The following is an 11,739-nucleotide window of genomic DNA, read 5'->3' as shown; positions in this document are numbered from 1 at the left end:
CAGTTTGGATTGTTCTTAAAAACATAATTGTTTAATCATTTATTGCGGACAGTAAGGATAATTTGAGTGTCATCTTATCATTGTCTATTTTTATATAAAATTGCCTATATATATAATATACATAAATAAATAAAACATAAAAACACAAAAAAATAAAACACAACACAGGTTTCACAAAGTACCTAAATGAACACAAGAAATGAGAATTTAATAAATAAATAAATAATTTTGCAGATATTCAAGAGATTTTGAGCCCATATATATATATTAAAAAAAAAACACTAGTCAACCCCGAGCCTGTGGGACCCTTGATTTCCTGGCTCCTGTATTATACAATAAATTTGTATGAAAACACTTGAATATTAAGGTTGCACACCTACAAAACAGTTTTTTCTGAAATTCAAAGAATTATGTACGTTTTTTATTTAAGTTACAATTTATTTTTACAAATACAATATTATTATTATTTATTGAAAGAGGGTATGAGCGGTTTGATTCAGGGAAGTAGTAAAATTAGGGTAACTTTTGATTTTTGATATTTCAATAACACACACATTACAAGATAAAATTACAAAAAAATTCTTTTTTACCTTAGTGAATGTTAATTTTTTTTTCTTTTAACACATTGTGGGAAACACTGAAAAGCATCTTTTACATACTGTTGGTAGAGAGCAGGAGACCCTTATAAATGTCCTATTTGCTTACTTTTGTAGAGCGCGAAATGCCAAAAAAAATTACAGATCGGAATTGAGTTTGCGGTTCCTTGTGATTAGTATACGACCATAATTATTTTAAGAATTAGGGTTAGGGTTGATGAAAAAACTGCCCAAAAACAATGTGTTAACATATCGCCCACTCCTTTCAAGAACGTCATAAATCAAAAAACTTGATTTTTCAGGAGAACGTTTTTAAAGTTTAAAAATAAAACACAATGTATTAAAAATAAATATCAAGCCAGTTATTGAACTTTTTACTGTGCAACAGATCTTTTTAGGTAAAACCTGAAGGTTTTTTCTCCATTTGAAAAAAATTAGTTTATTTAAAAAAATAATTAAACAATACCTTTTCTTCAAAATACAAAAACAACACTTTCTGCCCTGTAGCAGGTAAATATTAAGTTAAAAATATGCCTCTTTTGCTGGGATATAGGACATTTTCTGGGCATTCCGAAAACACGCACAACTCAAAAATCACGATTTTTGATTTATGACGTTCTTGAAAGGAGTGAGCGATATGATTAAATATTTTGTAACATGAAAGAGGATAGTTACTATAAAAATACTCTTACTAATTAGACAAGTGCGTTCACATTACAATAAAAATATTATATTATTTACCTATATTTAAAAAAACCATGATTTTAAAACATGTCTTTTATTTTGCGATCAATAAATTATCACATTCAACTCGGAGTTGGTTACTAGTAGATCGTAGTGAGTTGTGTGGACGACGCTGGTCACAGGCGCACATATTTAATTTTCATTTAAAAATACTGTGTGGCGGACACAACAAATATATAAGATCAGATATAGTCAGATAATTAAATAAAACTGTAAATGATCCCCCAGAGTTGAAAAAAACATATGTATCTAAGATAATAAGATAGTACTAAAGAGTATATAAATCATGACATGGCGATAAAACATAAATTATAATCGAAAAATTAAATACAGCTTAAACAAAACCCAAAAACACACTAGAGGGTTTAGATTAACACACCAAGGACGGGTGTTTTTTACGCCTGCAGAGCGCTGGCAATGGGATTCGATCATTGTGTACATATAGTTAAGACCTTAACAAAGAGATTAATATATAATATTCATATAAAAATGTAAATAATCCCTTCTCTTTGAAATGGCGCAGAAGGTAAAAATACCCTTCCCGTCTTTAAGTATCAATCGACCAAACGGGTAGAAATACCTTTCTCATCCTTAATGTGTTAAAGTTGCATATGGATTATAGAATTGAACTTAATTATTCAAAAAACAAAATGATGAGATTTATGTTTTTGTCCTAATTATTTGGTGATTAAAAAAAATCTTACATTGAACAATGTACAATTCAGGTTTTTTCTTTTTTCAATCATTAAACATTTAAATTAAAATGCTGCGAGTTTGAATTAGTGACCATCTATGAATTAAAAAGACTTTTTAACTAAAAACAACAAAGGTATTTTGTATATTATGCGTATAATATTAAGTTAGATTTTGTTTAAAATAAATTACATGACAATATAAATTAACTTTGTAAGTAAGGTGGATTGTACGGTAGATAATCACAATTTCGAATAATTTAGTACAATAGTGATATTGCTCACATTATTTTCTTCATAATTCGCAAAAAGATTATTACCAAAAGTGTGATGGATTGGCGATTTAAAAGTATTAGGTGCTTAAAAGCAATATTGTGCTAAAATAATTAGCACAGTGAAGTAGAAATTTCATTTAACTACTTTATAAGGTCCAATGATTAGGACATATGAAAATGAGTATAAATTTGCTTAAATTAATTAATGTATCGGGTTATCTTTACAATTAATTTACCAAAATAACACCAATTTAAAGCAGTGCCTTATACAACGCAGTTGTTAATGAAGTAAGTAAATAATTAATATAAAATAAGAAGTTAACATTCGATTAAACTTTTTAAATCTTTTATTTTTTAATTCCCTGATACCGAAAAGACAAAAATTATAATAATTTAACTTCTACGGACATTCACCAGAAAAATTATATCATTTTATTTAGAGATTTTATCTCGGTGTTGTGGGCGCTGCAGCTTCGGCCGATGAAGTATCCACTGTATCTTGTCCCCGAGTTCCGTAGATAGGATTGCCCATAAAGTGTTTTCCATTAGTGACCAGACTACGCTTCCGCGCAATCGGTGTTGGAGTCGCAACTTTATCTCTATTGTACTTGAAAACTCCCTCTCCGGGCAAAATTGGGAAAAGAGACGGTATTTTATACCACACAATGTAAGTGCTGTACCAGGTTAGTATGGCGATGACGCCGCTTATAAACTTTTCCACCATTATGTGATAGTAAATCAAAGTACAGAATAACATTACGTCCCACAGAATTTGGAGAGCTGTCATAGCTATAAATATCCCTCTCACATATGGAGAAAATTTAGTATAACTCTCTTTTAGTACGGTGAATTCTGCAGGCGGAAGGTTTCGTAGAGGGTTCGATCGGAGAGTCTTGTCATTTATGCTTCTGGAATAATCTTCGTCTCTGATGAATTCTCGGATCCCGTCCCAACCGACAATCGCTCGCGCTTCTTCGATCAGTATCAAACTCGAATAAATCAGAATAAAGCAATGTCCGGATATGTCAAAACCATTCCAAAAGTGCCCGTTTTTAAGGCACGCTGGTTTCGTTGTGAAAGTTTTCATATTACACCTCCCGTAGGAGTACTCAATATAGTTGAAAAAGCTCGTCCAGCAGTACCAGAAAACTGTAGCGATCGCCAATCTAGTTAAGTGTCCTTTGAAGACCCGATCTCTCTTTCCGCAGCAGTGGGTATAAGATGTCATAAAGCAAAATGGTATCGTCAAAGCGAGGGTCCAAAACCATCCAATTTTTACGAAGAATTGGTTAAAAACATTATCGCTTCTGGAGAAGTAAGACTTAGGAACGGGGGCAAAGTCCGCTATTAGAGAAACCAGGAAGAGAGTGCCGAGGTAGAAAGCAACCTTAAGTCTTACGTCGAAAAATATATATTTCTTGCATATGTGTATAATCATAGTTAAAATTACTTCTTTGACTGAAGCTGGAGGAGTTGTAGGTTTACTTCCTTTACCTACATCACTGCGAAAGTCCGTTGATCCCCGAAAATTCCTCGAAGCCCCTCCGGGCCCCCGAGAACCGACCACCATCGTTGAATTTTATTTTTGTGACATTTCAGTACACAGACAAAAGACGACCTTTGTACCATAGAAATCGCAAATAACATTTCATCACGACCGACTACAAAATAAATTATTTTCATAAAATTTTTATTTGGTACCTACGCAAATGTTTTTAATTAAAAAATATATATATATATATATTAGAGAAGGAAGAGTGAAAGTTCGTAGGTGTAAGAATATATTTTTTCCAATTATTTGTTATTTAAATGAAAATTCATGAGTGTAGAATAACAATGTTTGCCTCCGTATTGTAGTGGTTGGGGCGTTTTAGTACCGTGCTATAGGTCTCAAACTCGATTCTTGGTGGATTAAAATCAAAATGAGTGATTTTTCACTACTCTATTTATTTAATATCACCTTGAACTGATATTTAAAGCGCAGGACTGATCACCGTGCCGTCATGTAATTCACAATCAAAACACTGTGCCTATACGATCCAGTGCCCTATGCACTATTAGGTGAGGATAACAGTTAGAAGAATATTAAATTTTTTATAAGAAAATTTAAAAAATATTTTTTAACGCATCAATATATTTTCTTGTAAAACACAAAGTTTTATACTAAATATTACCTTGCGCAATGCAAACCCAATGCTTAAAAAATATATATATATTTAAGATAATGTTTTTTTAATCTTCTGTAACCAGTGTAATATGTTTCTTATAATCTTTTATCCGTGAAAAATAACTCAAGTAGGTAATAATACCAATAATACCATAATAATAAAAATAACTCAAGGGTAGTAATGCATATTTTTTTAATGTAATTTTTCATTTTAATTTTCAGTACATTACTTTTCATGAAATAAAGAAAATAAAAGCAATATTTTATTTTGGGTTCATGTTACAGAACCTAATTTAGCTAATAATAATAAGTAAAACAAATTTTTTGTCACATTGCTTTATTTAATCAGAATTAAAACATTTCTAGTAAACAATTTTTTGCTGTTGCTATTAATGAAAACATGTGAAAATTCTGTGAAATTATAATAAAAAGTTATATATCAATCATATCCATGTCCATAGCAAAGGTCAATACTTATACAGAGATCAAGTCCTAAATAATTGCAGAGTCATATGAACCATTCAACTGCATCTCTTTACAATGACTTGGCTTGGAGCCCATCTTTTGTTTTCATATTAGAGTGAACAAAACAATGTAGTCATTGATTGAGAGAAGTCGAATAAGGTTGGCTAAAAAATGTTAACCCGTGGTTGCAGCCGGAGCTTGGGTACTTTCAGTTGTGGTAGAAGCTGTTTCTTGTAGTGGTTCCTTGATGGCCAACCATGGGAGTTTCTTTTGGAGCTCAGCCCTGGAAAATATTTCAAATTCCATAAAACAGTACATCTATAATTGAACTTACAATGAGACACTCAAATTGGGACACTTAACTTTTGTAAAATATTTTTAAAACCGTTTTAAACAGTTAATTTATTTTATGTAGAAAAAAAAGCTGAATAAAATATAAATAGAAGTGAAAACAAATAAATAAAGAGCCCTGTAAGACTCTTTTGGCCATATTATTATTTTTTTAAACTTTGTTAGTTACTTTTTTAAAGAGGCGAGTCACCCTAATCAGAAAAAAACACCTCAAAACACAAAATGAAACATGTTTGCTACAGTATGTGAATTTATTGTTATAAAAATACCTGTATCTCGGATGACTGATGGCATACACATAGGGGTCTATACACGCCACTAATTTGCAAGTGCATGCAGGAATCATCGCTATCTGTGAATGAATGAAGAAAATAATGTTAAAATATCATAAAATTTCAACATCAATTTTTCTTTTTTTCTCATCTCAGCCTTACATTTCCTTGTCGATTATTGGCATCATAGAGATTTCCTATTTTGTCTAGTATTTTATGCACTCAATGATGCATAGGGCAGTGCAAAATATAATATCAGCGTTATATTGATAATTAATTGCATAAAGGCAATGCGATCAATACTGTGCTTAAGGTACCAATCCTTGGTGATTTGAGTAAAAAAATAACTGATATTCATTTTGTCCTTCTTGAAATCGAATCCGGACATCCAGTATGATACCCAAACGCTTTAACCTCTACACAATGGAGGCAAATACTTGGAGACTACTAAATCAAAATGTTCTGAGGGATGACTTTCAATATGAAATAAGTCATAAGGTCTATTGCAGGAGGCACATAATAGGAAAAGGAATATAGAAGGCTTATTAAGGTGTAAATTATTAGTAAGTAGAAAATAAAAAATAGACTGAGAAAGATTAAAAAAGTATACCCCTGGTGTAAGAAGTCTGTGATCCCCAAATGCTCCAATAAGAGCCAAAATGGCATACGGGGTCCACGATGCTACGAACAAGAAACAAATAGTAATCGCTGCCTTTGCTATTCTAATTTCGGCAGATTGACTTGCTTGGTTCTGATTGCTCCTCAAGGATTCAACATTCATTTTCTTAGCTTGTTCCTTCAAAGCTTTTTCATGATTTATCACGTGGCTTACGATTTGACTATAATAGTAAATTATCATTGACATTGGGATCACGTAGCTGCATGTGAAAATTGTACCAACGAAGAGATGATTGTCAAATGTATCTGTCAAGTAATCGAATGTACACTGAGTAAGGTAACCCTCTGAAACACAAAATATATAAATTAGTAATTACATAAACGCATTTAAAGATGACCATCCAAACCTTTACAACCACATCCATACTTGTCCACGCAAGACTGATCATGAAGTCAGGCAGTCAATTCAAGAAGTATGCTACTTTACTTACTCTTTCACACCGTTCTTATCACATCAGGTCACCATTTCAGAGGTAGAGTAATTATGGTGAAATCTAGCTGATCATACTTCATTTAAGGTAAGCAATGTCTGCTATACATGCATTTTTTCCACATCATTCATTATTATGAATGAAGTTCCCATGGAATTTTGCTTAAATGTATATGTAAAAATAAAATGATTAAAAAAAATACCTGGAACAAATCTTCCCCAAATTTCTAGTAAAGGAAGAACAGCCCAAGGGATAGTATATGCCCAAACAACCGTTAGCATAAACAATGCCTTAGTTTTTGTTAGTTTTCCATCAAAAGGTCTTGTGATGGTATTAAATCTGTAGAAAAAAACATTATTTCAACAAAATTATCCATTTACAGTCACTATTCTATTATACTCCACTTTCTAGTGTAGTGGTTAGCATATTTGGCTAGACGTCCCAAATTCGATTCCCAGAGGATTTTCCAAACAATATTTATTTCAATGTTGACTTTGTACTCTTAATTTAATTTTGTTTTCGTTACACTTTTTCTTATTTTCCAAAATTTCTTCAATATTTATTACTTTTTACTTATTTTTTCTTCCACTAATTGTTCCGGTTTAATATTAAAAACAATTATTATAATGCTTCATACTGTAGTCTATTTGTACTAATTTGCATTAGGGAAATTTTTGTTCATGTTTTAAATTTTTGTAAATAAAAATAGACCATGGAATGGTAAAAAATTGTTTCACGTTTTTAAACGAAAATAGCTGTCAATTGGTTTCAAATAACAAAAGAATGTGATAAAGTTACCTGTCATATGCTATGCAAGCGTTAGTCATGCCAGCTCCGATTCCACTTAATGAACCCATGAATGCAAATGCCTGACAGCCAGAAACTCCTGCCGCAAATCCTCGATTGAAGCAGTTGTAAATGAATATCGGTGTTTTAGCCATCATCAAGAAGTCACAAAATGCCAAATTCATAACAAATATATTACTGGGTGTCTGGAGAGATTTAGCACTAGAAAGAAGTTTAATAATTTTTTTAATTAAATCCTAACTAACTAACTAACTAACCATCACGCCGCTTCCCGCAGGGGTAGGCAGAGAGAATCGAACGCCACACCACTCTGTCTTTGCAAACATTCTTTGCCTCTTCTACATTCATGCATCTCCTCATACATCTCCTCATTAATTAAATCCTTTTTCGTTATATTTTTTAATAGTTTACCTTTTATGCTTTGTTTAGATTAGGGAGGTTTATTTAAGTAATACATATAATTTAATAACAGAGAGGATAGAAAACCCAGCCACTTGGTCTCCATAAACATTCTCTACATCTACAACATTCATGTATTTCTTAATACTGCCAAATATTCGACCTGTCCGCTGTCAAATATTTGAATTATTTTATTACACAAAGTTTTTCTCAGTCTTTCACTATTTGTTACTACATTTGGCTAATATAATTGTTTTATAGTTCATTCATCACTCATTTGTTCCACATTTTTTAACCATACCTTTCTTAATAATGTTGATAATACTTATCTCAGCATTGCATTATTTCTTGTATATTTATCATACATCATATTGTCTGAGAGATCGCATTTCAGCTAGATTCAATCTACATACACTGTTCTTTTGGTGACTTCATGTTTCACTTCCAAAAATTAGGTTTGGTACCAAGTTGTTTCCACAGTTAAGATTTTGTTTGGTATAACTGATTTCAGTGTGCCATTCATTCTTTTCCTAGCATTCACTCTCTTTTCAATACGTTTATCAATCTTTCCATACCTAGATAATATTGTCTGTGATATAAATTTTTAAATTGCAGTACTCACGTAGAGAAGATCCACATGACAAGTCCATTTCCAACAATTGATGCTATGGTAAATGCAGCATAGATCATACCAAGAAGGTAATGTACCGACGCTTCCGGGTCTTGGAATTGCAACCAGTGTTCTGGGATTTGCTTGAGTTCATCTGGTGGAACGTTCCATCCCAGTAAGCGAACTTCTCCCGACACCCTGAAGATTCCAAACACAATTCAACATCTAAATACAATTCAGTATCCAAACAGAATTAAATATTTTCATAGTATAATTATGTATACAAGTATTTTCATGGCATAAAATTAAATGTTCTCCGAATTATATATTGTATGCCTCTATAGTGTAGTGGTATCATCTACATTCTATGAAAAATATTCTGGTTATATTCATATTTATTGAACTGGAGCATCAGACTTCCACCCTCAAATCTTAATTTTTTTGCAGACGAAAAAAAAAAAGGGATAAAAATATGGACCAAAGACAAAATAAAGGAATGGGTAAACTATCAAGATATAATATTGTGAAAACTGTATAATTAGTTTATATAATTTATTTTTTGTGGGTTTATTATGTAAAAATAGATTTAAAAAAAAGTATGATAAAAGAACTCCAGCGACAAGACATATAATATGGTTTGGTGAGTCTCCTTAAAAAGATGTGTATGTATATATAAATGTATTTATACATGTTTGTATACAAACATTTATATTTTTAATAAATATATGAAAAAAAATGTATATATACTATCACGATTGAGTTCACCCGTTGATCTAATGTGGTGCCCTATGTACCACTTGGGATTAGTTTAATAAATAATTTAAATAAATACATCTTACCTTGCTTCCGGTCTAAGGGCGGAAACGTTATATAAAATATCATGTTCAGAAAACATGATTTTGAGTGGAGATTTTGTAAAATAGAAATTTTGTTGAAAAGGCCTTACAAATGATTTAGCCCTAGGCACCTTGCCATGCAGCTCAGTGCCCACTGACAACGATCCAATCACCGCTCCCTTATTTATACTAACTCAGAACCCAGTGGTTTAATTAAATTATTAAAACTAAACCTATTTTATAACAGACTTATCCATTTGGATTTCAGATTAGCTAGTGATTTATCAATCACATTCACATGGGTTTATGTTGATTTGAATGTACAAATAATGTACGAGGGGATAGGGAGGAGGAGGGTAGCACTAGATTAACATTATATGGTTTCATCCTTTCAATCTCAGATTAAAATTGGATCATCTTTTGAAGGGAAATATATCAATAGGTCATTGGAAAAAAATTGACCTAATAAAATTGTGCTGAGGAAATATGTACAAGTAAAAATACTACAAGTTCCCTTGAGACATTAATTATAAAACTTAGTAATTAAATAATAATAATTAAATAACTCGTGAGATTTTTTAAAATATGTATCTCAACATTTATGAAAAAGTCTACAGAGACGGAAACATGGAAGTCTGGGCATTTGTAGAACCTATGACTTGTTATTGGCTGTATGAAGTGATTGATTTTAACACTGTATAGTATTCACTATTCTACTAATGACTGACAACCACAATACCCAAATTTTGGAAAATTGTGTATGTGCTCCGATTGACAAGACCATCTACATTTATTGCATAAAAATTGTAAAGAACGTAAATAAATATAGAAATATAGTAATAAAAAGATAATTTGGAATATAAAAAACTGTGTACCTATGAATACATGATTGAAATTGCTATATTTTGCAGTAAAAAGCTTAGTAAAGAGTGTATATATATCCAAATAAATTTTAGGAATATTCAACATCGCTTATTGGTTTTGAAACCATTCCAAAATGGTACAAGAGATTTTTATTTTTACCAAAGAAAAATGAAGGAAAACAAGGTACCGTTTAAAACATTTTATTTATATTATTTAACAAATAGTAACAATGGTACATCATTATATTAAGGGTCCAGTCACATTTAAGGTAAAGGTATGATCCACATACCAAAAGGGGTAGTTACATTTCACGACTAATCTAATACACTTACACATATTCACAGTTCTGAAGAATTATTATACTTTTATAATACTCGTTAAATTCATAGATGCCACTTCGTTGATGAAAATATGATGTCTATAATTTCAAAATGAAGGCTTGTAAATAATTAGAAATATATAAACATTTAATGTTTATTCATTATATATTCATGAGTATTAAATTTTTTACAACAATATAAAAATCTGAAACGACATCCGCTTAGGCTCAGGTTAAATTATAATCTATCTAAAAAGTATTATTATTGTCTGTTAAAAACATTTGATTTGGACGTATAACCGTGAATAGAAATAAATTGAATCTTAAATTTTCAGACTGATGGATTACATTGATAGTAAACTAATGATTCACTGGCCGAAGTACTGCGTATTATGTCCATAAGTAACAAATTCTCATACTTATTAATGATACAGTATAAAGGTAGAATAACTTTTTTGTTGAATATTGTTTTATCGATAATAATGTCTACAGGAAGGAAAACAGTGTTTCCAATTTTTTAAAATTTACAGTAAGAATTAAGTAGGTACATATTGTTAAATAATTTTTAAAAGATTAAAACACATACCTGTAAAATTTGTATTTATTTTATATGTCATGTCTGAGGAAGTAATTTTTTTACAATATGTGCCTATGCATATTTTATTTATGTTTGCTGAAAGTAAAAAGGCTTGAAAAGTATAATGCACTATTTTGAGAGTGCTTAGCGATCTGCCTAAGTATTTTGTGTTATAGCAACAAAATATTTAGTATTCTTTCGGATAAAAACAAAATTGGATACAGTAAGACCCTCTTAACGATTTTCAGTATTATGCAGAGGATTTCATTATCCCCGAAATCGCACACAATTTTATCCATTTCATACTTGCATGCAATTTTGCAGCAAACTCTGGTTTGATATAATTAGAGTATTTGTTAAGATGACCTCGTTTAAGGCTTTTATTTAGTTCTTAAACTCATAGCAATATATCTAATGCGTTAAACAGTGTCTTACTTAATTAGTTTCATTAAAGAAGGAGAGTAAAAAAAATCCTTATCAAATAATAGATAAATTTTGAATGTCTGAAGTCCTAAAAGATAATAAAATCATACAACACTAAGTGCATTCTAGGCAGAAAAATAGTGTATTTTTATTTGTTTTCATTTCAAGCCTTTTCACTTTCCACCGTTAATACAACTTATTTAAAATGAAAAAAACGTTTATTGAAAGTGGCC

At 30.9% G+C, this 11,739-nt stretch overlaps 2 protein-coding genes across 2 annotated transcripts; both read right to left on the bottom strand.

Moving 5' to 3' along the window:
• Window positions 1–2,652: 2,652 nt before the first annotated feature.
• Window positions 2,653–3,899, bottom strand: Fitm (acyl-coenzyme A diphosphatase Fitm). The gene has a single exon (XM_088259933.1). It carries the CDS (start codon window positions 3,875–3,877, stop codon window positions 2,753–2,755), a length of 1,125 nt encoding a protein of 374 aa, XP_088116059.1. The 5' UTR covers window positions 3,878–3,899; the 3' UTR covers window positions 2,653–2,752.
• Window positions 3,900–4,794: 895 nt separating this feature from the next.
• On the bottom strand, window positions 4,795–9,482 carry LOC148309534 (opsin, ultraviolet-sensitive-like). The gene is made up of 7 exons (XM_088259932.1): window positions 9,327–9,482; window positions 8,500–8,685; window positions 7,470–7,679; window positions 6,874–7,010; window positions 6,173–6,525; window positions 5,560–5,642; window positions 4,795–5,222 (listed from the first exon to the last, which is right to left on the bottom strand). Exons 1-7 carry the CDS (start codon window positions 9,380–9,382, stop codon window positions 5,114–5,116), a joined length of 1,134 nt encoding a protein of 377 aa, XP_088116058.1. The 5' UTR covers window positions 9,383–9,482; the 3' UTR covers window positions 4,795–5,113.
• Window positions 9,483–11,739: the final 2,257 nt, after the last annotated feature.

This window comes from Brachycentrus maculatus, unplaced genomic scaffold (assembly GCF_059751285.1).
Source record: "Brachycentrus maculatus isolate JH-2025_06_01 unplaced genomic scaffold, ASM5975128v1 h1tg000121l, whole genome shotgun sequence".
Classification (NCBI taxonomy): domain Eukaryota; kingdom Metazoa; phylum Arthropoda; class Insecta; order Trichoptera; family Brachycentridae; genus Brachycentrus; species Brachycentrus maculatus.
Note: the sequence above shows the minus strand (reverse complement) of the source record. Positions and strands in the feature narration are given on the sequence as shown.

Coding starts and splice junctions, on each gene's coding strand:
- Fitm (XM_088259933.1), bottom strand. CDS start 3,877: ATGGTGGTCGGTTCTCGGGGGCCCGGAGGGGCTTCGAGGAATTTTCGG.
- LOC148309534 (XM_088259932.1), bottom strand. CDS start 9,382: ATGTTTTCTGAACATGATATTTTATATAACGTTTCCGCCCTTAGACCG. Junction 7,680..8,499: donor GTCATGTGGATCTTCTCTAC/GTGAGTACTGCA, acceptor ACTTCTTTCTAG/TGCTAAATCTCTCCAGACAC. Junction 5,223..5,559: donor ATCAGTCATCCGAGATACAG/GTATTTTTATAA, acceptor AATATTTTCCAG/GGCTGAGCTCCAAAAGAAAC.